At 38.9% G+C, this 27,782-nt stretch overlaps 1 protein-coding gene and 1 long non-coding RNA gene across 4 annotated transcripts in view; one reads left to right on the top strand and one right to left on the bottom strand.

Annotated features, from left to right (window-relative positions):
* Positions 1 to 15,003: 15,003 nt before the first annotated feature.
* Positions 15,004 to 19,579, bottom strand: LOC111868205. Its single transcript, XR_002843475.2, has 2 exons — positions 19,375 to 19,579; positions 15,004 to 15,610 (listed from the first exon to the last, which is right to left on the bottom strand). It is a non-coding gene; the product is annotated as an uncharacterized LOC111868205 (long non-coding RNA).
* Positions 19,580 to 19,701: 122 nt separating this feature from the next.
* The window catches only part of LOC111868197 (armadillo segment polarity protein), a 35,493-nt gene continuing 27,412 nt past the window's right edge, over positions 19,702 to 27,782 (top strand). For 2 of the 3 annotated variants that reach the window (XM_023858634.2, XM_023858636.2), the window contains exons 1-2: positions 19,703 to 20,007; positions 26,341 to 26,403. In XM_023858634.2, the coding sequence (XP_023714402.1) occupies positions 26,367 to 26,403 (37 nt within the window). In that variant the 5' untranslated portion in view covers positions 19,703 to 20,007; positions 26,341 to 26,366. Of the gene's footprint in view, positions 20,008 to 26,324; positions 26,404 to 27,782 lie in introns of all 3 variants that reach the window. The other variant, XM_023858635.2, reaches the window with a different exon arrangement.

The following is a 27,782-nucleotide window of genomic DNA, read 5'->3' as shown; positions in this document are numbered from 1 at the left end:
ACATAAATAGTCCTACCCACATTCAACCCTGATACTGATTCTGCTTCTCAGAGTTTCACACTGAGGTGGATAACCTGAACTTTGCTAGTCAGTTATAAAGTAATGCCTCTTCATTCTTACCTACACATAAACAAGACCCAGGTGTGTCAGAAAACAATTTCCCATAAAATTCTTGGTTGAAATATAATTTGCTGAAGATAAAGGCCAGAATGAACTCTGACCAAGTGAAGTTCTAATAATCTGAGACGAAGGAAACATGTTTGCAAAGAGGGGAATAGATGGAGCTCAAGTTCAAAATAAGTTTCGTGTATGTAATCGAACTGTAGTTGACCATGTTATCATTCACTGCAACATGTTTGTAAAGTGGGAAAGAGATAGAGCTCAAGTTCAAAGTAGGTTTCTTGTGCAACTGAACTGTGGATGCCGATGTTATCATTTGCTGCAAATTAGTTTCTGTGAAAGAATGCAGCACACTAATGACACAAGACTACAATAATGAAACATAAAAGTATACTACTAGGCATCCAGCATGTAACAGACCAAGACCATTAATTAATACTGGAGTTAAATTACTCCTCCAGTGAGTAAAATAGGTACCTATCTTTCACATAGGATTTTATGAATGCATTGGCCTTACCAACTATTCCATAAAATTCTACTTTAGACAGAGAGAGGCAGACAGACAGATATTGACACAGTCAAAGGTTTTCTTCAAATCACAGAAAATGCAGATGAACATTATTGGTATTGATGTTGTCCAGCTATTGTTCGAAAATAATTATTAAAAGAACCTGTAATAACATCATGATTATCAGTTAACTTCCCATCAATGTTTAAAAACTGTATACCTGAATTATTAATTTTTCTACCTGCGTCTGATTTTATAATGTCCAAGTGGTTTTCATTTTATTACTAGAATTGTAAATTAATTGATTATAATGAATATTTTTAGCTCCTTTAATAACACTGGCCAAAATATTACAGTATGTTTTATAATAATATTTCAGATCTGGCTCATACCGTACTGAATCCCTGGGAAAATAGAAGAATTTAATTCCAGTGCGGTCACTGGAAGACATGCACCCTGGTGCGAAACACTTTTTCATTCTCCCCATTTACTCATATACTGCAAGAAACAATACAAAAATTATAACAGAATCACAGTACACTCTCACTTTCTTAAGATTCTACGGTCCTTCTTTAGGCTACACCGAAAGATGCTTAAAATACAGAAATACGATTTGGCTGACGTATCATAGTAACACTGACTTCATGTTTGTTTCTAATTTCACTGGGCGTAGTAAGCATAATCCATATACATAAGTAACACACAGGTGTAAATTCATGCGTAAATGTCGACTCTCGTTTCATAACATCAAATCAAAGCTCCTACTTACTAATTAATCTAATTAATTAAACGACATACCTCAATGGCGTACACATATCTTCAGAAACTATGCAGTTTTACTGAGCCAATGCCCAAAAAGCCCAAATCTTCAACGGAAATTTAAAATCCTCTGATTGGCTCACATTTATGCGATTCGATTGAATGCGATAGGTGTATAATGATCGATTCCCGTCATTTCCAGACTACCTAGTTCATTTTGATAAACACAGATGGCTGTTTTGCATGTTTCCCTCTTCCCTATGGGAGTTTCACCCCCCTGCAAGTGAATTTCTCTAACCATAAACCGAAAATATTTAGTTTGAAATAATTTCCCCAAAATATTTGTAACTCAGTTATATGATCTATTCAGATGAAAATAATTTACAATTAAATCCCCTAATTATGGCCTCATATTTGGGGGGAAATATTTTTCCAGAACGTATTGAGGGCGTTTGATTTACCATTATTGCAATAATGAAAAGTCTCCTGGCAACTCCTACAGTTTACACAATTTATCGTGACTCGCTGTGTGAACCAGACTGCGTTCGGCTGCTAGAACTGTTTCTCCTGTACTACCTTGAAGTGAGATAACATTAATATGGCTGTCGAGGTTTCGGCTTTGAGGGACCGTCCTTTTCCGAGCTGTAATGATATTTGTGTAAGAGTACATTTGACACTTCTGTCTAATGTCTGCACAGTTCAACTACAGAAGCTATACACCGACATTTGTCTTTGCGTACACTGATATTAGCTGCATTTCCATTTCCGTTTCAACAGATGAGAATCCTAGTGCATTGTTACCTTGTTGAATGGAGACAAGAACAAGCAGGACTGGAAAGAACGCATGAAAGGGATCTGGCAGTCGATTGCCATTAAATAATAATTCGGTTCAGTAGTGTTAATAATTAAATAATTCCGATTGCGTTAACTTCATTCATTGCTGTCTGAAACACTCTTTTTTGTCCTAGCATGACAACATTAAACAAAATAAAATTTGTTGATAAAAATCCTACATTTCATAATAGGTGGACTGAAAAGTTTTTCCTTCTTTGTATTATAGGTGCCGGGGGTTACATCATTTTAATGAAAATAACTGCGTTTTCAGAAAATACAATAGTGCCAAACTAGACACGCATCACATTTCAGTGGCATGGAGGTGCAGTTCATGAGTGAAACAGCTCAAATTATTTTTTATAAGAAAACTACTGTCTTCTATTAATATATATGCAGGTAACTTCGATGTACTTGTGGGTGTTGGAGTTTGGTGCATTGTACAATATTTTTCCTTGCTATGTGTTTTATCATTATTATTATTATTATTATTATTATTATTATTATTATTATTATTATTATTATTGGAGGGGGTGGGTTTCCCCATGCACCGCGACCAGTTTGATCTATTGTACGCCGCCCTGTGATATTCTACCAGTCTCTATATCGTACCGGTACTGGTGCGTGCCATCAGTCCCGACTCAGCCAGCGAGTTCGGCCTCTAGTGGCTCAGCGGTATCTAGATGCTTCCCCCCTCTACCAGAGGCGTTAGAGACTATTGTTGGGAGGGAAATGTCCTTACAAATTTGGCTCAGAAGTCTCCTTGAGACATGAGGTTCTTTTACGTGCCGTAAAGCTACGACACGGGACCCACGGCTTAAAGTCTCTCCCGGAGACTTGTTCCCTGAATTTTTCCGCCCTTAAAAATTCCACGACCTCCGCCGGGTTTGAACCCGCGTACCTTCAGTCATGAGGTGGGAACGTTACCCCTAGACTACGGAGGCCGATTTGCTGTGTGTTTTGCTGTGTGTCTTTTTCCTGAATTATTTTTAGGTACAGTAGGATACAAGGTAAGTCATCCTTTGTGTCAGGAAGGAATTGCAGAGGGAGCAGTAAACAACGCATTCTGTACCCCTGCATTTGGTGGAGTTGAGTGGTCAGCTTCACAATCCCGCACTTCCTTTGAACGAGCAGTTTCTGGAGATAGTGTGGATGTGGTGCTGGGGAGAAATATTCTGTCTATTTCGGCAACTGGAACCGGATCGTCCAGCCGGTATCTCAGTCACCTCAGTGACTGAGATATCCTATGTACATAATGTTTCGGAATGCTGTGAACATAGCACATGACTTTCTTGTAATAAAGAAAACAAAGTACGAGGAGGAAGCCGCCTAAGCAGCCAGTGGTTCCTGCGAGATTTTTCCCTCGGCTGTCAGTCTTAGGAGGTCTCCTGCGGCCAAGTTATTTATCACTGCAAATTACAGAGTGTCACACATACTGCTTCTCCCAATCTCCCCGCACCCACCATCGCTTGATGGATGGAAGACATCTCCACTCAGGAAATTTCACTCGGTCCACAAAAATGTTCCCAGCTGTAATGGAGACCGTGGTTTAGTTTGCCATTTGCTGGCTGTGAGATTGGAAAGAGAACCCTTAGTAATGCAGTACATAAAGTTCCCAAAAGAATTTTTTGTGTTATATTGAGCTTGCCTGCTAGCAGTTTATAAACAGCATTTTAGGAAAATAAAAATACATTGAAAAAGACAGCGAATTTCGTATTTGAAAAGCATAATGCTGCACAATGTTGAAGTACAAAGAAATGTGCTAAGTTATTTATGGGATATGTGCGAAGTCTATTGATGATCATACATAGGTGTAAAACCGGATTTAAAGTCGAACTATGTTTAAAAGTCAGAAAGGCAGATTAACGTTACGCAAATACTTCTCATATCATTCTTAAAACATCTGAATAACGGTTTGTGATTTAAAGAAAGTTTATTTGTGTCTTTCTACAAGAAAAATTATAATTGGTCTATGTGGCAGACTAGTATCATGCATTGACTCTCACGTTGAATTTCAGCAGAATTCCATTAACGGTTTTTATACAGATTTCTCACTTATGTTTGTATGCAAAGTGTGACCAATAATAAGAAAATACGATTAAAATGGAAATTTTCTTTAATGCTAGTGGGGTGGGACTAAGTCCCTTGCACTGCGGCCAATTCTGGCCTATTGTACCAGCCCCAGATGATAGCTGAGGGTGATTGTGGAGCAATTGGTGGAATGAAGATTGGCAGGGGAAAGCGAAGTACTTGGAGAAAACCTGCTCCACCGTCACTTTGTCAACCACAAATCCCACTTAACCAGACCCGGGATCGAACCCGGCCCGCCGCGATGGGAAGCCAGCGACTAATCGCTTGAACTACGGCCCGGCCAAAATGGAAATTTACACATAGATATCTCACACCGAATTTCACCGGAACATGATTAACTGTTCAGTTTAGATCACTTATGATTTTATGTAAATTAGATTTTGTAGTGTGTCAATAGAGCTAAAAATCCAACTGGTTCGATAACACATACTCGTATATGTATCTTATATCAGAGTTCCGTCAAAATTTGATTAACCGTTTATAATAATATACAAACTTCACTTGTGCAAAATAATCTTTTATATGAGTCAACACAGTCTGAGTCTGAACTGCTGAGAAACTTTCAGTGAAGTCTCCCCTGCCGAATTTAAAAAGAAGAGTCTCCCCAAAGATTGAGACCTAATATTACGTCACAAACGAATATACTACCCCCAAAATAATAAAAACAGTTGGAATGAATCTGCTCTCGAAAAGAAAAGATAAAAAGAAAAATGATTAATTCTTCTGAGAGTACAAAATAATAAACTAGCCAACCAAACAACAAAAAGCATAAACAGTTTAGGATGATAAACACAATGTAAACTAATACTGTAACTATTAAACCAGTACAACAACACAGCGCGGCCGGAACAACATGACGACACTAAAGAGTCCTGTTCATCAAACAACGGAACCACAAGATGGTATACATTCAACTTCCTTTAAAGAGAGGCAGTATAAAGGACACGAACTAAACTGACTCTAAAAACAAATTTTAACAATTTTTTTAAACCACACGTTTGTAAACAGACTATTGTAATAATTTATAAATATTTTAACGTATTCATGCACGTCGCTGCAGTTGTTGAAGGATCAGATTTTATATTCATGCATTCTGATGATATTGTATGTATTGATACTGACCAAAAAACTCCGTGATTTCAGTCCGCAAGCGAACCATACCAACCGAGCGACCGCCGCTCGTCGGCGAAGTTTAATGCCAACTTTAGCGGATAGAGGGTGTCGCGTGGTCAGCGCAACGAATTCCCACGGCCGTTAATTTCGGTTTTTCTAGACCGGAGCCACTATTTTCTTGAAATGGCTCATCATTTATCACCACGAGGCTGAGTAGACCCCGTTCCAGACCCACTACTTCTCCGAAAAATATCTGGTAGCACCGGGAATCGAACCCGGACCTATGGATCTGTAGCCAGGAACTCTGACCGCTAGACTACAGAGGCGGATTGTAATAATAGTTTCTTCTTTGATAAGAGACGGACCTCATAAATATGACACGTGTTTACCGAACTGTTTCCTAACACCGAAAGGAGGAATCACTTAAAAGTGCCGTTGTCATGCAGCGATAGGAAGGAAACACACACAGATAAACAGACTGATGGGAGGAATTTATGAAGTACACCTTTGAGGTGGGTTCAGTTGCTGTGATATACGTACCAAGTCTCATAAAGACTGGTTCAGGCATTCAAAAGTTGATAGGGGGGATAAACAGGCATGCAGGCAGGATGGAAATCGCATAAGCATAATTCAGGGAATAAGGCTAAAAAGAATTGTCATACCAGACATTTTCTGTTAATGATATGAGCCTCCACATGCTGACTGCAACATACGGATGGTGATCTATGGGGATGAAATGGAGAAACAACTGAATGAATATACGAATACATGGGGAAAGGGTGTATATTGTCACGTGTACTAGTGATTTCAGACGCGCGTTTGTTTCGGTGAGTCCACTTATTGGATCTCAGACGACACTACAATTAACTATATCACTTTCAGTCTTACTGTAACTATAACACTTCGCAACTACGAACAATAACACTCTAAAGGTTACTGTAACTACACCACATAAATTAAGGCTTCAGTTCTGACTTCTGACTTCTTCTTTTGACTTACACAGCTCAAACCTGGTTACAACCGTAAGGCAGCCGTGATAGCAGACACAGCCTCGAAGGAAGTCACTTTGCGTATTCCACTTTCAAGAAGTCATTACTGTTCAATCTACAATTCGTTGCTGTGGTTATCGGCTTTCAACAGTGAAACATAATAACTAGAACCGTTGCGTAGCAATGGACTCTTATTCTTGAACAATTGTGAACGTGTTTACCTATTCGTTTCCTAGAAGAGATCCAATCTGTCACAATATGTTAAAACGATTTTGGGCCTATATACAGACGACTTGGTACTATGGACAGAATCCGAAGATGAAGCGAAAAAGAAAACAAAAAACTCCATGGCCTGTAGCCCGCAAGCGAACTATACCGACCGAGCGACCACCACTTATCGGCGAAGTTAGTGTCAACTTTAGCGGATAGAGGGTGACGCTAAATTCGATTTTCTAAACCGGAGCCGCTATTTCCTTCAAACACCTCCTCAGTTATCTTCATTAGGCTGAGTGGACCCCGTTCCAGACTCACTACTTCTCAGAAAATGTGGTATTATCGGGAATCGAACCCGGGACCTCTGGATCTGTAGCCAGGAACTCTGACCACTAGACCATAGAGACGTTCCCAGAAATAAAACGCACATTTCAATTAAATAAAACAACTTTGAAACGTAATTCTACAATTTCCGACAGAAATTCAAGGTAACCGATTTTAATGAAAAACGCCAGTTACACAAAAACCAGTGTTAAAATATCGGACAGTGGAGCAAGTGAATCATTATCATTATTTGGAATGCAACAGCTCCTTCGACAATGGTGACATAAAAATAAAGTAGCCAACTGCAAAAAAGATAAGGACACCAATACAAAGATCACCGAATAGGAAGGCAAGTGAAGATACTAAATTAAATTTTTCCTATCGGTCCCTGTTCTATATTTTCATAGTCAGAATTTCCGAGAAAAAAAAAATGAATAAGAATTATATCAGCAAAAAACAATTTTGTCAGTGTTTTAGGGGATATAAAAGAGATAATAGAATAAGGAATAAAGAAACTAGACAATATTTATAGATCTTTACAATCCAGCATCAAATGACGACATACAAACCAAACTGGAAAGAATATACGTGTAGAACGAATTCAGGCCTTCCTCTGAAACTAATGTCAATTTACCGATCGAGAGGAAAGAAATGTCCTCAGGATGAGGAACAGATTTTTCTGCCCAGTCCTTGAAGATACATGATGACTTATCAAATGTGGAGGTTCGCCATCCACAGGCTGAAAACCACTGTCTGGCGATCAACGATTCGGGGTGTGGCAATTTAGCTATGAGTTGTGAAGTAGTACTCTTTCTATGTAAGTTTTGAGGTTTTCACGGCGATGACTATGAAGAAAGTCGTCTTCTGGGTTTAGGCGCCGTGTATTGTTCGTTTTGGCCGACGTTTCGGAGGAACGTATCGCCTCCATCTTCAGAGCAGTTGAATGGCTTGGAATGCAGAGAGCAGTAGCTGTACTACAGCCGAAACGTCGGCCAAAACGAAGAATACACGGCGCCTAAACCCAGAAGACGACTTTCTTCATAGTACTCTTTCTGTTCATCGGCCGATCTGTGGTATTATATTACATTCTATCCATTTGGGATGGGTTGGAAATTTCGGAACACAATGGGCCTTTCAAGAAACAAAAAGCTATATACAGCACTGATTTCCACCCGCCATAGCAACATCCAGTCATCTTTTTCGATAGGCAACATAATAAGCAATAAAGTCCATATTTGGTATATTACAAATCTAAGCCAAAACCTTCGCAATATCTGTAAATCGTATCTCATACAATTGTATAGAAAAATGCATGAAAGTTGTAGTGAACTTCAGAATTTGTTACGCTTCCTAGGGAATGCATGTCTTAAGTGGAATGCTGCAAATGTGACAAAATCTGCAAGATTGGACAACATACATAAAAGACAACTGTTACAGCACCTGCCATGTGTGCAATACTCAAAGATTTCCGGCCCACGGTCACAGTGTGTAGGGCCCGTCATCTGCTGATTACATCGTGAATTTACGTGTGAATTCAACTCACGTTTACTCCCTGTCCCCGCTGCCTTTTATGCACATTGCATTCAGTCGCTTAGACACAAGTGTGACAAATGGCCTTCGTGTACAAAAACACCACTACCGTGTTTGGCCCGTCAGTGGGGCCAGTATATGTTTCAAACAGGCCTAATACAAAGAAGTGTGGAATTGTGTGCACAAAATTGCTGTGGGCCTCCACATATTTCTCAAGTGAGTTCCTCAGTAATTGTTCGTTGTTCTTTTTTACTTTATAGATGATCAAAAAAACAAACTCTGTGGCCTGTAGTCCGCAAGCGAACTATGCTGACTGAGCGACCGCCGCTTGTCAGCGAAGTTAGTGCCAACTTTAGCGGATAGAGGGTGTCACGTGGTCAGCGCAACGAATAAATAAAACAGAATAACATACATCTTGCCGGTCACGGTAGCCGAGCGGTCTAAGGCATGCACTCTCTTCACTCGCTCGGAAGCCGGGATCGTGGGTTCGAATCCCACTCAGGGCATGGATGTTTGTGTGCGTTTTTCTGTGTTTGTGTACCGGTAGAGGCCTTGCGACGAGCTGATCACTCGCCCAAGGAGTCCTACCGTATGTGTAAGATCTAGTAAACCGAAGTGAAACGGAGAGTTTCATGGAGGTAGGCCTTGGCCCAAATTGGGGCTGTAGCGCCACAAGAAAAAAAACCATAATCCACTTTTGAGTGAAATCTACATGATTCTCTTATGGGTAAATATTTGCTTCATGGATTTATATTCAGAATAACCTAAAACAAGAATATTTATTTCTGTTTATTGAACATCACGGCAACTCTAGTAGTGGCTTTTAAGGAAGTTTCGAGTAGAACGACTAAGTATGTGGATCTAAGAACATAATGTTTTATATTTTGCTTGGTTTAATTCCGAGAAAATTAATTCAGTACCTGGAAGTTGGTTCTCGTATGTACGAAAAAATGTGTAACTAATTCATGATTTTCATTCTTAATATTCATTCATTCCTGATATTTGTGTTGTAAATTTCCTATCCAGAAGGGTTAAGCCAAGGAGATGCTTTATCGCCACTCCTTTTGAACTTTGCTTTAGAATATGCCATTACGAAGGTCCAGGAAAATCAAGGGGGACTGAAATTAAACGGGACACATCAGCAGTTGGTCTATGCCGATGATGTGAATCTACTGGGTGATAATGTAGATACTATAGAGAGAAACACACAAACTTTAATTGACACTAGTAAGGAGGTTGGTCTAGAAGTAAAAACAGAGAAAACTAAGTATATGTTGCTGTCTCGTCACCAAAATGCAGGGCGAAATCGTGACATAACGATAGGAAACAGGTGTTTGAAAATGTGGCACAGTTCAGATATTTGGGAACAGCAATAACAGATCGAAACCTGATTCAGGAGGAAATTAAGAGGCGACTGAACTCGGGTAATGCTTGCTACCATTCAGTCCAGAACCTTATGTCTTCTCGTCTGCTGTCCAAAAACATAAAAATTAGAATATACAAAACTATAATTTTGTTTGTGGTTCTGTATGGGTGTGAAGCTTGGTTTCTGACATTAAGGGAGGAACATAGACTGAGGGTGTTTGAGAACAGGGTGCTGAGGAGAATACTGGACCGAAGGAAGACGAAGTGACAGGAGGCTGGAGAAAACTGCACAATGAGGAGCTTCATAACTTGTACTCTCTTCAAGTACACTTAGAATGATCAAGTCAAGGAGCCCCAGATGGGGCTCGATACCAAGACTTACTGACTTACTGACCGTCAGTTGCAATGTGACTTGGACTTGGAGGATGAGATGGGCAGAACATGTAGCACGAATGGGGAGACGAGGAATGCATATAGGATATTGGTGGGAAAGCCACAAGGAAAGAGACCACTGGGAAGAGAAGGTGAGTGGACAATATTAAAATTTATCTTAGAGCGATAGGATGGGATGGTATGGATTGGATAGATCTAGCTCAGGATTGGTACCAGTGGAGAGCTCTTGTGAACACGGTAATGAACCTTCGGGTTCCATAAAATGCTGGGAAATTCTTGAGTAGCTGAAGAATTGGCGGCTCCTCCAGAAGGGCTCAGCTCCGTGATTAAGTAAGTAAGTAACCTGGAAGTTGATAATGTTCCAATTTTTCAACAGACTTCTAAGGAATTTCGCTCAGGTATTATTGGCAAATTTGAATGCGTTGTGGTCTCTCTTACATTTTTCATCCCGTGAACATTTAAAAGATAGTAGTTGGTTGAGGGGCTATGCTACAAGCCGGAAGGTCGTGGGTTCTAATCCCGATGAGGTCATTGTACGTTCTTAAATTGATCTAATCATTCCAGCCGCACTATGGCAGGCTGACAGCCTTACCGCCATCTTTGAGCCGATTGTCTAGATAATGTGGGACCCTCAACGTCTCACAACCCTATGAGCCTTCATGGCCTGTTATAGGGATAGATTTACTTTACTTTTTACTTCACCGACTTAATTTTTCCATTTATTTAGAGTAATTTGAACGCCTAGCTCTGAAAATAGATTATTTTTCTAGTAATGTGATGTAGGAGGTATACTGGTCTGAAATGGACCAATATTAGTTCTCGCAGTAGAATTTAATGCACAACGCCAATACTAAATTTCGTAAAAATTCATTTGGTTGATTCCAGGGTCAAGGCAAGCATGCCGATATTCACACGGATGCGGCTTCTGATTTCACGTGTCTTGTGCAAGAATTTGCTACTACGACACCTTAAATCTCCCATGTCAGGTATGAGATAACTTATTTAGAAGTACTGTCCGTTGTACACTGAATAGATTTCGGGTTTGAGAAGACTTGTGCATAATAGCTGAAGTTAGCCACTCTCGAACTTAAAAAATAACAATTTTACATTGCAACAAAAATATATTAAAGCAAGAAGATTTCTCAGAATTAAAACTAACAGGGAAAGGTATAATGACGTTAGTCATTCATTTCATTCCCATAGCTTCAGATATTTCATTAACTTTCCATTAATCAGAGTTCAGTGGTGCAAATGAAAACTCAGAACAGAAAGAATTGGCTGTAATCACGTTAGTAGTTCGTGTCATTCCCTGCAACTTCAACTATCTGCTTGTCCTTCCATTAGTCGGAGATCAGTGGCTCAACTAAAACACAGTGTAAACGCATTTTCCTGAGGCGTGAAAGAGGAAAGCTGCTATTACACACTATACGTACCCTCTCTTTCTATGTAAAACTACCGTCGTTACTCAAAGCACCCCGCGCCCTGTCTACTGTGGGCCCCTCCCCCAGGCCCATACTTCTCTGATGTCATGGCATTATCTGGTAAAATATTTGATCAGCATAGCTCTATGTAATTATATGCCTTTTAACAAATGAGTTATTTCTGTGTCCGGAACGATGGTTGATTTATACAGACAACTTGAAGTAGGCTTTCGCACCATTCAGATAAGTGTCTTTGATAATATGCTAATAACAATTTATTGGATACGCTCTCGTGGAAATATGGCGTTCATCTTTCTCGCCGGACAAGAAATGTGTTCAGATGCCGATCTTGGTTATGGCGTACTTACACGAAAGTAACATTTTGCGAGACAACCAAATAAAATTAATGGCTTTCAAAGATCGTGCCGCAGCGGCGTCCAATGCTGTGAACAAAACAAGCACAAGAATTGTACGTCATTTTTGATATTTCAGTATATTGTATTCTGGAGAACGAAAGATGTTATTATGCTGAAAAGAATCTTAATCCAAAATAGTTACAGTGAAATAGAGTAAGAAGTAACGAGGTGCCTATACTGTTTGCTCAAGCGAGAGTAGGCTAAAAAGTAAATCCGCAAAAGTCTGCCAGTTGGTAACGCGAATCCAAAACGCTGATTACGAAAATATACAGAGCTGCAACATCACAAAATTAGACAAAATGGTTCATCAATTTTCAGACGTAAACTTATTCCCCTTCTGCCATGGAAGAACCAGGTTTATGTATGTTCTGATTTCATAGCAATATTTTGAGTGGCTTTCCTATGTTTCTAGATAGATTTTCCACTTTTCCTATAGTCGTCTATATCGTAATTTGCATGATAAATATTCAGCTCCTTTCGTACATCTACTCTTTTAACGTAAATTTGTCTAGTACATCTCTTGAAGCTCATTAAGAAATTGTTTTCACTGCTTCAGTTTCAGTGGCATTCAGCATATGTGACGACAAAAAGTTTTGGACAAATTTTCGATTTAAGAAAGTAATGAGTAATAAGAGGGTTCAAGAAGAACGAGATGGCCAGGACACATAGTTAGAATCTGAGAAATCAGATATGCATACAAATAAATCACTTGGGTTACCTAGATATGATCAGAAAGATAATATTAAAATTGATCTTAGAGAAATAGTTATGAACACGTGGACTGGACTAAAATAACACAGGATATGCTCGCATAGCGCTTTTGTGAGAACATGTCAATAATATTCTGATTTAATAAGAAACTGAGAATTATATGGCCAGCCACATAACTATTCACCTCTCCCATAAGGGCTCTGCATCATTAAGTCCGATCCCTCTCGTCAGTGTGAAATGAGTGGATGATAGTCATGAACAGAAAATATCGTAGAATGAATCGTTCGTAGTACAATTTTAGATACTACCCCGGAACTTGCCTGTAGTGACTGAGGCAAATCATAAAATACCTTAATCAGGATAGTCAGTGTCCTGGCCGAGATTTGAACAGGACACCTTCCTAAAAAGATAAGGGTCCTTATCGTTTGATACAATTTTCTTGGTTATTTTTCTTAACAAAAGTTTATTTTCATATACTGAAGCTACAAAAGGTCTAGAGAAAACTAAATCAAGTTTCCTTTCTTGTCGTTTTAACTTTCTGTGTATCACACCACATTTTAAGCCCACGTGACATTGATGTATGCTATATATCCACAATATAGTGAACTTCACGGAGACTGTTAAATCGCAATAAAATGTGGAATCTCTACATTAATACATTCAATTGTTTCAGCAATTGTTCCAGTTTCCTTGTTTAAGCATATACTATAATTTGCCTGGACTGCATCCTTTGGATACGAGGCTGAGACGGCCTCAGAGTGAGGCTGAACGTTTTAGAGAGGAGACAAATGCTTCTTCCTGCGTGAAATTGAACCCAGATCCAGAGACAAATCTAGTCGCCATTTCGACTGAGTTACCTATTAAGGCTGAAAGAACAGACAGGAGACAACAAATATGAATAGATACGATATCGCATAAATTTGTTTTCGTGCAATTTTCTTCAGTAAAACTTTAACATTTCAAAACCAAGCTTCAGGAAATGAGAAATTAATCAGACCTCTGCTAAGCCAGTCACGATTAATTGATTAGTGAGTAAGAACGCATAGCCCTGAGTCTCTACCATTTATTTAACTTCATACAATAACATAAAAAAATTGGGGAAATATTTACGCCATTTCGGAATGCGCATAGTTTTAAAATGCGATTTTAAATAGAGCTCAATCTCTACTTACTTACTTGGCCGCACCATAGCTCAAGCGATTAGTCGCTGGCTCCCCACTGTGGTGGACCGGGTTCGATCCCGGGTCTGGTCAAGTAGGATTTGTGGTGGACAGAGTGACGGTCGGGCAGGTTTTCTCCGACTACTTCGGTTTCCCTGCCAATCTTCATTCCACCAATTGCTCCACAATCACCCTCACCTATGATCAGGGGCTGGTACAATAGGCTAGAAGTGGCCACAGTACAAGGAACTTAGTCCCACCCCACTAGCAATAAAAAAATACTTAGTTCTTATTGCTGGTGGGGTGGGGCTAAGTCCCTTGCATTGCGACCACTTCTGGACTTACTGCAGCTACTCAAGAACTTCACAGCATTTTATGAAACCCAAAGGTTCACTACTTTGTTCACAAGAGCCTTCCACTGGTCCCTATCCTGAGCCAGATCAATCAGATCCATACTATCCCATCCCTCCAAGAACCATCCTAATATTGTTAACACGCCTACGCCTTGGTCTTCCCAGTGGTCTCCTTCCTTCTGTCTTTCCCACCAATATCCTATAAGCATTCCTCTTCTGCCCCATTCGTGGTACATGCCCTGCTCACCTCATCCTCCTCGACTTGGTCATTCTAATTATACTTGGGGAAAAGTAGAAGTTATGAAGCTCCTCATTATGTAGTTTTCTCCACTTAATCTCTCTTCAATCCAAATATTCTCCACAACAACCTGTTCTCAAACACCCTCAGTCTGTGTTCCTCCCTTAATATCAGAGACCAAGTTTCACACCCATACAGAACTACAGGCAAAATTATAGTTCTGTATATTCTAATTTTTATGTTTTTAGACAGCAGATGAGAAGACAAAAGGTTCTGGACTGAATGGTAGCAGGCATTACCTGAGATCAGTCTCCTCCTAATTTCCTCCTGAATCAGGTTTTGATCTGTTATTGTTGTTCCCAGATATCTGAACTGTGCCACATTTTCAAAACATCTCTTACCTGTCTTCAGGTCATGATTTTATATTATATACTGTTTGGGATGTTGATGTTCTAAGAGACAACCACGTAAAACTATAACAATTGTATATATTATTCTCGAATGTACAGAATAGTTGCTCACAAGTTTGTGGGCCCAGAAAAGGGCCGTTTGTTCAATCGTGCTTTCACTAGTAGCTTTAGCTGCTTTGCAGCAGACCAGGTCTTCTTCATGGCTGTTCAGCTGGTCTGGCTGGCCGGTGAAGCAGTGCTGCGTGCGCCAGTACGAACAGCTGCCTATGGTGCGAATGATGACAGAGCCATTGTCTCGGCGCGGTTGTTGGAGAGCTGTTGCTGCTTCGTGACGTCAGAAACAAAACAAAACAAAAATGTTTCTACATGGAATGTGCCAAGATGTTATAAGCAATGGGCAAAGTTATACCTGGTCATTTGTCAGCTGATAGTCAGTTCTGCAAAGGAGGCTTTGAAGACAGAACCTCAGAGTGTCCAGCTGAAGAATCTCCACTGTTAGAAGTCGTTGCCAGGTAATGGCTGATGAAGACACAGCAAGCTGGAAAAAGGCTTAACTGGTGCTGTGGTGATTTGTGAATCGTGGAGATTAGCGGTGGCACAGTAACTGCTTGTAGTAACGAGTCGTGTATGTAGTCAGGAAATCCATTCAGCAATCCAAACCCCATCTATAATCACATATATACACGAAAATATAATATTTTGACCTCCTATCCACTGGATGTTATGCTGCTGTGTAGACAGAATGTAACTGGCAGCATAGCAAGATAGCATGTGGCATTCTTTCAGTCCTGTGTTGCTTTAGTTACAGCTTTTTGTGAAGTGTCTGGGTATAGAGGTGGTAAAGGTACTGGTAAGGTGCTACAGTAACTTGGTTACCAGTGAGTGAGAACCCAGGAGTAGAGGTTATGGTTCAAAGATACTAGGTAAGAGAAATAATTCATGTGTCACAAAATAAAAGCCACTGGACACTGGCAACAGAATTTTTATGTGCGACCTTCACATGTATTTTAGTCACAAACACCAGCTCCATATCACAAATTTGTACAGTACTATTTGGTTACTTGCACGGCAATCCCAATTTTGTAGAGTATTGTAACTGAAAGAAAGCTGTACATTATCAAAAAATATATATTTTTACTTCAACTGAAATTCTTAGTCCTAGATTTAGACAAAAAATTCATGGATCTTGCATCTGAAGTGTCAACATGCAGTTGTCTTGGGGTAATGTGGGTTTATTCCATCCCCAAATCTGAATTGATGCCACAAACATCTGAGTAGAAATATTGGTTTTTTCATTTGTTCTTTAATATGCAGGCTGTATTTTCTGTGGTTAATAAGTGTGATGTCTCAGGCTTACAAGACTTAAGTCATGGTCTACAAAACATAAATTTCCAAGTGATGTCATTAACACTAAGATAAAAAGCAGGGTTGGGCCGCATCCAGGAATGTCATTGTAACATATGATTTGACTTATCAGACCTGAAATTTCTCAATTCCTGACTATTCCTTCAAGAGGAATCAGAAATAGCACTCTACTGCTTGTTGCAGTTCTGTCAGCTGAGTTTTTTAACTAGTGAACCACCAAACGTATTGCTGTAAGTTCCTATGAAGGAAGAAACACACAGTGCACTCTCTTGGACAGAAGGTATCTGCCTTCCTTCTTCCTCAAATGATTTTCTAAAACTCATAACATCCATATTTCTTTATTTTTGGGTTTCTGTACCAAACTTCAAACTAGGCTGTCTTTGTTCAGACCCAAGTATTGATTTAAAATGGTGATTCATCTTGGAACATGGTCCTGTGAGGAGTTTTGTGCACTGACCACATTTCTCTGGACATAAGGCTTGGTGACAGTGGATATCCATCACCAACTTCAAGAGATCTGTGGCTCAGATTATGTCTAGATGAGATGATGATGAGAAAGCTGACACAAGATCTGCTTGAAAAAATAAAAATTAGCCAAACATGCATATGAAGAAAGCCACAAAATATGTTCGAAATAAGAGGTCTTGCAGATTGACCCAAACACAACATACAGGAAATAAAAGGTATCTGCGCACGTCTCTGATAGACTATCCAATCACTTAACCCAGCTTGGGTATCTTTCCCATCTTGACTCCCATTATCACAGCAAAAGTTAAACAGCTACAACTCCGTGCAGTGTAGATTAAGCAGGAAAATTAGTGTTTTTTATGTTGGTAATATACAGAGAACTTTTCTCTCCAGTGTTCACTTCTATTCTGATAGTATTCTGCTGCTAGGCCTCATAAATGTGGAGTTTTTTAATGTTCTAATGTTTTGCCTCGACTCTTGCAGATGGTTTCTATACCCTATCTTGTGTTGGTGCAGGTGTCTGGAGATAGGGACTAGCTCTATTGAATGGGCCCAACTAAGTAGGTTTTACCTGAAGATGGAGACAGAATCCATAAAGATCTACAAAATAATGGTGGAGGGAAATTAAGATTTACAGCAGTTCAATTGGCACATGTTTTCCAAATGCATCTGATGGAAATACAAATATAATGTAAAGGCTGCGCTATAAGCACACTGCCCATTTATACAGCCCTGTCAAATATGTGAAATATTAATTCTTTCCAGTATTTTAACAACATAAAAGAAATAATTAAGTTCACTGAAGCAAGTAAATTCCAGAAACATAGGTTGCCACAATGAACTAATCATGTGGTTCAGTTATTGATAAGGATGTTCAAACTCATTTCACTAAATTTTTAATGTAACACTGGAAAATAGGTCTGAAAATAAAAACAATGGTGGAAATGTAAACCTCATTTCAGAGTATACAGATGTTTCAAATACAGGTGATTTTTGATGTTAGAAATGGAAAGCTATACAGATTTGTACAAAAAGCATTTAGTCATGTAGACCACACCTAAATCTTTGCATACAATGATCATTCCATCTAGTTTATACCTTCAATTTTTGAGTGTAAACTTCTAATCCCCCCCAAAATGGCTTCACCATCACCACTTTCCACAATGTCATGACTGGTGAATGCCTTCCCACATTTCATGCAATCAGCTTTGGTTTTGAAGGAATTGAGGTTTGGAGACCAGCTTAATGCTGGTTTCTTGCCTGCCTTACTCTGCAGCCCTGAGGACTAGACGACATATTCCTCTGAAACACTGGTCGACTTTCAACAGGCTACATTCTGTGATATCCCAGAAGACAGACCTCTTCGACTTTGTTTTTATTGTTGACTATGTTTAAAATTATGGATCCTCTATCTGCTTCTGAAGTAAGGGCAGCTTCTTGCCATAGGGTCCAGTTCGTCCATCAACAGACATGGCCTAGGTAAATTTTCAGAAGTGGTAGGCTGTCTGGCTGTTCACAACGTGACTATCAATATGTAAGTTCCAAAGCTTTCATGGCAAATAAATGCGCTACAATTTCCTCAGGTGATCAGCCATGTTATGTTGAACATTTCAGAGATCTCCTACATCTTAATCATCAGGGTCTATGAGGTGTATGACCATATATTACTGATATTTATGCCAGGATGTCAAACTGATGCATGTCCCTGCTGCCGTATTATGCAGAAGGGTGAGAGTGAAACTGTGTGGTCACCCATCTGACTCCAACCTTTCACTTTGTTACTTAACCCAGTGTCACTGTTGTCAAACTATCTTGTTTTCTTTTTCTCATGCTCTTCTCTGCGTCTTGTTGTGATTTTCAAAATATATGTGTTTTGGAATCCCTGAACAAACTGGTTCTGGGATTCCATGCTTTGCTGAGTTTGAACCCTTTCCCTCTGTTTATGCTGTCCAAATATAATTTTACTTCAGTTACTTTTTTGACAAGTCAGTCCATGTAGCCTGATGAATTCACTAGTACTTTAGATTCATGGAACTTGATCCAGTGGCCTGATTAAATGCTGTGTTCTGCCACTACAGACACATGCAGTTGATATAAACTTAGATGTCATTCATGTTCTTTGCACTGTGTTCCAATGGATAAACCTGTCTGTCCTGTACACACTTTTCACATTCACATGGAATACTATAGGTCCCTGAGACCTTTAGCTCTTGTCATCTTTCACTGTGGGAGCTCTTCTCAGTACTGATGTGGACTGTCTTTATATTACGAGTAAATATTCACAGTAACTTGCTGATCTTGTACAATGTTGACTTTTGGATTGATAAAGAGGCTACCACATACTAGACTCCCTTTTTCTGCAGTTCCCTTGTGTTTCTTATTCATCACAGTGGAGAATAATGAATCACTGAAAATCGGCCAACACTTAGCTATGACAGTTGGACAATACACAGTAGTTGCAGCCACTGAATTTCATTAGAGCACAATCAACCTATGAGGATTTATTTAAATTACTGTTCTGAATATCTGTCATTTACTGTTATAACAGACTCTTTCAGTCTATGCAAATGAAAATATTTAGTAATTTTCACCCTACCTTTTATGCGGTTTCTATTGTACACTGCTGTAATTTTAATGTTACAAACATTCTGGTCGATAACACTAAGAAAACGATTTCTGCAACATTTATGAAACTGCAATTCTGCCCTTTAAATTAAAACTAGTGTCATGTTTAATGCATGGTCTGGGAATGCTATAGAAATATTTTGGAGGGAGGAAATGGAAATGTTTTCGTAAGCATCTTTGATTGCAGGCCTTGTGCTTAGTGATCCGTGGTTCAGGGGGATTTAGAGGATCCTTGGTCACGTGATAAAAGTGACAGTACACAGCAGATTGCGGATTGATATTTAGTTTAATAGCTATGTAATATTGCTTACGTTATTATTTGCGTTTTTGTAGCTTGTGGTCCTTCAGTTAGAAACTTATTTCATTTTTAAGTTCGAAATACTTTTTCACCCATACAAGGAACATATAGATATTGATCCAAAGTAATATAAGTTATTGGATCTACTTTGTATGACACCTGAATGAGTGTACGGACGCCATTTTCTGTATTGGTGGTGTGAATATTTGGAGTTACGAAGAGCCGTTAGTAAATTACTTGCAACTGAATAAAGGCTTTTTTCGTCTGAGGATAACGCATATATAATAGTATCTGGAAAATCTACAGGTGATTATTATGTTTGCTATTGTGGTAATAAGTTTGTAGAGCCGTCTGTGTATTTGGGTGTGGTGATGAGATTGGGATAGCGAAGACGGTCGGGACAAAGAATATTTAATATTGAAGGTAGTATGAATTCACATTGCTTGATAAAAGGAAGAGTCGAATTTAAGAGTGTAATAAATGGGGTCACGTTTGTATTAGTACAATGTAGAAGTTTGGTTTTTTGCAGTGCATTCGGCTAAGGGATTCCATCCCACGTATCTGAAGCAAACTTAAAAGCATTTCAGATACCGCTAATAAAAAGAAAAACATCCGTTTTTAATTTTGATTATTTTAATATGTTTAACCCAATAGTACTTGCACCTTGTTTCTAGAATACAGCAATAATCCAGAGCTTTGTATCATAAAAACAAACAGGAGTAAATGTAATGTTTTGACGTTGTGTTTACTTTTTATTCATGTATTCACTGTCGACTCCCGTGCAACTCGCACAGAGTTTTAAAATTTTTAAAACTCTTAGTTGTTTTAGGTCTTATGTCTTTAACACATATGTTGCACAAAATAGTTCAGCCTATTTGCCTATCATCAGGTGCATTAAAATTGTTGTAGAAATTGCCGCACTTGGGTCAATACGTTTTCCTAATTTTGTAATTTAAATTTGAAATCCAAGCTATAATTTCTTTTATTCGCTGCATGTGTTGTAGACTGGTATGCTTGTAACATGTAGTCATGATTTGTGTTAATATTTTATGCATGGAATATATAGATGTTTTTTATATTGTTAAATATGTTCTTTCTTTAGCGGTGATGTGTGTATTTCCTGATTTTGTATGTGGTATTTTTCTAATGCGTTTAAGTGCCTTCGTTTTTTTCCCTCTGTTTTTATAATGTCCATTATATCAGTTTTATTTAGTCCCATATGTACGATGGGGTACCCAAAAGAAACCGAACTATTTTTTTTGTGGGCAGAGCTTTTGTAGTACCGCGTTTTGCCGCTATGAGCGCATAGAGCTAACATTCCTGAGTCGATAAGCCGACTACCGTTGCTTCAGAAGGTAAGGACTAGTTTTGGCAGAGTTTATAGTGACAACTGTTTTGTGTGATCGTCGTTTTTGCAGTGGCTGATTTTCGTGAACAGCGTGCGGCGGTGAAATTCTGCTTTTTGTTCGGGAAAAGTGGAACAGAAACTCTTGAAATGTTAAAAACGGCGTACAAGGACGATGCTGTGGGGAAAACTCAAGTGTTTGAGTGGTTTTCCCGTTTCAAAAATGGTGAAATGTCAATTGATGACAAACCTCGTTCTGGTCGTCCTTCCACGGCCCGAACACATGAAAATGTTGAAAAAATTCGTGAAATCATCAAGGAAGATCGATGATGGACCGTTGAAGAAATTGTGGAGCTGTCAGGAGTGACTTGGAGCTCAGCGGCAAGATTTGTGGCAGTCGGGTGACTGGTTTTTCCATGATGACAATGCCCCTGCTCACAAAGCCCTGTCTGTATGACAATTCTTGACCAAAAATGGTATGACCACTGTTCCTCACCCTACATACTCACCCGACCTTGCCCCGCGCGACTTTTTTTTGTTTCCTCGAATGAAAAGAGACATGAAAGGAAAAAACGACGGAGGCGCCGTCAAGCATCTCAAAAGATGAATTTAGACAATGTTTTGAAAAATGGAATAAAAGACTAGACAAGTCTATTAGTGTAAGTGGAGAGTACTTTGAAGGGGATTGAAGGTTTGTGCTTAAAATTTGAATAAATAAGTTTAAAAAAAAATAAGTTCAGTTTCTTTTGGGTACCCCCTCTTATGTAAGAGGGTATGACATCTTAATATGTCATGTATCATAGTGGGTATGATGTCTATACTTTATGAATGTTTCCAGCTGCACAGTTGTTCATGTAATGACAGCAATTGTAGTTAGTTTAGAGTGTGACAGGAGGGTGCTGATTGCTTGATGGCTGTCCTGGGTTCGAGATTTTGCAAGTGAACATTGTAGCAGGTCCTGGCAAGAAGATGCTTATGAGTGATGTGGAGATGTTATATAAACTGTTGCAAGAGAATTAATATAATGATGTTTCTGGGAGTGCCTATAGTAGTGACAGTGAAATAATCGTGAACATTTTGTCATGTGATCAGAGTGTCAACTCTGATGTAGAAGAAAATGTCAGTGACAACTGTAGCATGCAGCATGGCATATGGGTAAAGTCAGGTGCTGAGTGACCATATGTACCGTTTACTGGCAAGCCTGTCATAAATGATGATTTAGAAGATGCCAGTAACCCCCTGGAATATTTTGATTTGTTTTGTACACCAGAAATTGCAGAAGTAATAAAGTAAGTAAGTAAAAGTAAAGCTATCCCTGTAACAGGCCATGAAGGCCCATAGCGTTGTGAGACGTTAAGGGTCCCACATTATCTAGACAGTCGGCTCAAAGATGGCGGTAAGGTTGTCAGCCTTACGCGCTGGCCGCACTTTACTCCCCAGGAAAATTAATTAATTAATTCCTGGTACTCATTTCTGTTAGAGGCTGAGTAAACCCCAGGGCCTAGTGCAGCCGGAAGGATTAGGTCAATTGAAAAAAATTCAGTGACCTCATTGGGACTTGAACCCATGACCTTCCAGCTTGTAGCATACGCTACCGCGTACCCCCTTGCAGAAGTAATAGCCAGAGAAATAAATCGGTATGCATCAGAAGTTTTAGAAAACACACCTAATCTAAAAGTATGATGTAGGTCCCATTACTGGAAGGTGACAAACAGAAATGAAATAATGAAGTTGCTGGCATTCTTCTGTTACACAGACTTCACCAGAAACCGGATAAGAAGCAATTTTTTCCTCAAGGAAACTTCTGGAAATACCCATACATTTGGACCTGTTCAATGAGAGGAGGTTTCACCTTCTACTCAAGTTTCTTCATTTTGTTGACAACAAGATTCAACGATTAGGCTACTTGTGGTTCCAAAAGATTATATAAACTCACACCCATACTGCATCACCTAAATGTCAAATTAACAATTAAACCATGTGGCTCAGAAGTAGTTATACAAGTAATGGCTACTCTACTCAATCAGGGATACCATATAATCATGGAGAATTGGTTTGCAAGCCCAGAACTGTTCCAAAAGCTGTGCGGCAAACAGACCGATGCCGTTGGAACCTTGTATCAAACAGGAACGGTGTTCCTACTGAAAGAGCACAAAACTTAGAAAGGGAGAACATGTTTCAGTCTACAAAGACAGACTAATAATAATGAAGTAAAGGTGAGGTAAAGTTGTGCATGTGCTTAACTAATTAAGCACTACACCATGAAGATGTATGTGGGAGTGGTTGTATAGACCCATGTTATTTTGCCCACAGCAGTAGCTGGAGGTGAGTGGTTACCTTCAGGCCTTGGCTGCCTTACACCTGGGGATAGAGCCCCTGGTACCAATTGGATAGGAGGCAGGTTGGGCCCCAGGGCCAGTCTGGAGGGCATGAAGTGAAAATTAAATTCTGATGTCTATAACATGAATACTAGACAAAAATATAACTTCCACCTACCCTCATCAACTTTATCAGTATATCAAAAAAGAGTCTACTTTACTGGCATAAAAGTGTTCAACAATCTGCCACAAAGTATTAAAAACTTGGGCAATGATACTAAAAAGTTTAAATCAGAGTTAAAGAATTATCTACATGCTCATTCCTTCTACTCTTTAGATGAATACTTCAATGTAAATAGAGAATGATGTAAAATTAAGTTATATTAATTTTTAAGCTAAAATTGCCTGTACTTATGTATGCAACCTTTTGACTTGTTCTGTATCCAAAGGTACTAACCTACTTAGGATTTATAGAATGTAAATAAATTCAATTCAATTCCAACGAATAATATAACTTGTAATTTTGTTTTAGCGGTAATAGAATGTATGTTTTTTTTGGGTGGGGTGGGGCAGGTTTAGAGGTAACATTTTATATGAAGTCACACCTTTCAAGTTCATCATTGCTGTGATTTGCTGTGTCAGTGCTTCTTTGCTAGCAGTATTCATGAGATCAAAAACTGCCAACACCAGCTATTATACAGGGAGGATTTTTACTCACTTGACAAGTTCACGGCTCTGTGCTTCATGGCAAACAGTGCACCACCGGCCACAAGGCATATGCAGTTTTGCTGATGAATCAGCATGCCTGATGGCTGATAATATTCAGAATGAAGTAGTTACAATTCACAGATCACAGGAGGCATTGAAAATGCCATCCTCTCTACACATAGATATTTTTTGCAATTAATTGTTTCGTTAAAAACAGGTATACAACAATCCTTGCACTTGCAGCACACCATACACTAACTTTCACTGGCTCGCTTCAGCAGTTGTGTTGCCGTTCTTGCACTAGACTTCAATATATTGAGCTAGACATTTCAGTGGTTTTCTAGGTGTATGTTCAAGTCTGGACCCTATGTCATATAACTTCTCAGTAAGTAGTTGCCACTTATGTTTTTGTTTCTTGTCTCCTAAGTCTTGTTGTTCTAAGGCTATTACCAAATTGTGAATTATTTGTCTGCTGGGAATTACTTCATGAAATTTATGGTGAAATTTTTGCATACACTTTCTAGCAGATCCATATTTCACATGGGTGACATACAGAAATATGCGTTTCTCTAAAGCATACTGCACCATGATATACCACACTGCTTACTGGAACTGCTAACAAATAGCTAATGGATCTGATAACTGCTGCCTGCTGCTGGCAGATCATAAACAACCTCCCGCCCATGAACCACACTGCTCGCTGTTAAACATAATGCCATGAAGCGGTCTACAAGTTAATTACTTCCCTTCCCTTCATTCCAAATGTTATTGGCTGATTCATCAGCAAAATTTGTATGTGCCTGTCCTGAAGTTTTACAAAACAGTGACTCTTCATACTTTATTGTATGGATCTGAAACATAGCAGAAAAGAAAGGATTCAGGGAGCAGAGATGAAATTATTGAGACCATTCAGGTTATACATTACATGATCTCCAATAGACAGAAGCATAAGATAAAAAAATGCCAGTGAAACTATTTGAGATAATTGGTATAGTGTGTTTTAACGGTGGGCTTGAATCAAATAGCACTTATAAACTCAGAGACAACATACAGGAAAGCCTAAAAATGGAAGGGGCAATTTCATTTTGGGAGTCAGAACAGACGAAATGGCCTAAGTGATGAAGTTGTTGATGAAGATAATGTAATATTATAATTTAGTAAGTGTTGAAGGATGTCCATTTTTCTTCTTTCCTACTTGTACCATTTAGGGAGCCATGCCCCTTAAAAATACCTTCAGACTTGCTAAAACCATCCTGTTATCTTTCTTTTCTGCCTCAAGCACTGGTTTTGCAAAGTATTCAATTGCCAGTCATGGTAGATTTTTATAAGAAATTAAAATTTATAACTCACCTTAGTTTGTTGTGCGAATGTGCACCTGTAAGCCTCTGTATATACCCCATAATGTCTGAACCAATGTTTATGAAACTTGGTATGTTTTTCATGCCACCTGATGCCATCTCATTGGCTTACTAAATCCTCCCATCAGCAGTACCACCATTTCCACCTCTCCGTTGTTGAAGTAGGAAGCTTAATATTAATTAAATAAGTTTGATTTGTTTCATTCTGGTCCGTCACAATAAAAATTACAAATTATAAATCACTCCGTCCAGTGTGACCTGTAGTGATGTTTGCCCTCTGAAGATGGTCCACAGAGACCGAAACATGTAAGGGTGTTAAGTTTTTGTGTAGTAAAAAACTTACAGGTCACATTGGACAGAGTGATTTATAATTTGTTAATTAAATAGCTGAACAAATTGTCATGGAAACTTTATATATATATATCATGCCACCCGATGGTATCTTGACGGTGTACTTAAATTCCGCCCATCAGTAATATCAGCACTGCAGCCTCTGAAATTGCTGAGGTAATAACCTTACTGTTACTTGAATGCCTCAACTGATCATCATGATACTTGGTATGTGTATCGTGCCATCAATAATGTGCCTCATAAATCCTGCCCATCATTGAAATCAATACTCCAGCCTCTCAAATTGTATTCTTTTGTTGACCTCATTATGCATAAATTGTTTTATTGATTTTATTATGCATACATACTAAAGTTTTTTCTGCTTGTGTCATACTGAAATTTTGAAAAAGCAAGCAGGCTGTTAGTCATCTTTCCCAGAACTTCTTGTTGCTATGTTGTACATGCATTACATTAAAGATCTCAGAAAGGATGCTGCCAGTCTGAGCAAATGAACTGCATTTCTGTGTTATGTGTTGATTTCATCAGTTTATATTTTGATTTTAGTTTCTGTTGTTTGCAGGGGTTTAGCATAACTCCCGTGTCAAAATGAGTTACCAGATGCAGCCTCAACAAGCCAGGCCAAGTAAGTAGACAGTCACCAGTGTTTATTCTTTGTAAATTAAATTACCTGCATTGTTTAATGTTATAGAATGGAGATTTTATATAACAGATCGAGGTTAGATACAAGCCTCATCCTAAAATGTATCTAGTTCTGCAATTTAAGCTTCTCAGAATGTGTTAGCAGAGGCCATATGTAACATTTTGTGACAAACTGCTTTTTTGTGGCAAGGAGTTAGTCCCATGCCCACCCCCAAAGCTTGAGGATCACCCTTTGTTGACTGTCTGTGACTGCTTATTCGGTATATTCGGGTTGCTCGCCATATCTGGAAGCTCTCTCCTCCATCCACTACCTGAGGGCTCCCCATGCCATGGTGACAAGGGACCCACTTAACATGACCATAGAGCTGATGCAATGAAAAATTGGAAATCTGTTTCCACTTATATCAAAAGATAACATCCTGTCATCCATCAATTGATAAGAAAGGTTCATGCCATAATCTGAGAAAATTGTTATTTCATTTTTGGAGCTAATCTGAAGCATCTCTGTTTTTGGAGCTGGAATGTTCATATTCACCGGGCATCGGGCTGTGATGGATAAACCATAATCTGCTGGATGTGAATAAAATCCATCCAACAGTTCAGACACTGGTGAGGCACACCAGACATCTACACACAACTACTACACGCAGACAGAACATAAGACCTTTTATATGTGTTTAATTTTAACGATTGATATTTAATCTTAAAGGTGAACCGACCTTTTTCCTATATAATGGCATATCATACTACTACAAAATATCATTATTCCAATATATAAACGTTGGCTAGTGTAGGAATGCTAGCGGATGAATACAGGTGAATGTGAAAAGTGAAATGCCTGATGATGGCTCAGTGAGGCAGAACATGTTTTTGAAACGACAAATGTATGCTGTATCTATGCTACTTATTGTCGTGACGAAGTAAAATAAATAAATGTTGAAACTTGATTTGGGAGACTTTTATTGGTACAAATTTCATTGTTCCCATTTTCAGTTAAACTTGATAAACCTCAGAGATTATCATTTGTAATTATGTGTGTTGCATTACTGAGTGCACCCTTTCAAACCCTGTTAATGTTCAGAACAGAAAATGTTCTTCTTTGCAATGAATCAACCAAACTGGATAAATCTTGTACACATACTGGGGCATATTATTACAGTGTGCATGAGATTGAAAAACATAGAGCAATTCATTTTTAGCCCCCACCCCCAAATCCCTACCCCATGTTACTCTAGGCAGATTGAGAGTGACAAACTTTTGATGTTTTGTCTTGAGTATTTTGGTGTAGGGTAAGATTTTAAATCTGTATTTGAATGGTTCAAATCCTGGCTAGATAACCTGCTGTCATTTTAGTGCTGCACA

The sequence above is a fragment of the Cryptotermes secundus genome, unplaced genomic scaffold (assembly GCF_002891405.2).
Source record: "Cryptotermes secundus unplaced genomic scaffold, Csec_1.0 scaffold146, whole genome shotgun sequence".
Lineage (NCBI taxonomy): Eukaryota > Metazoa > Arthropoda > Insecta > Blattodea > Kalotermitidae > Cryptotermes > Cryptotermes secundus.
Note: the sequence above shows the minus strand (reverse complement) of the source record. Positions and strands in the feature narration are given on the sequence as shown.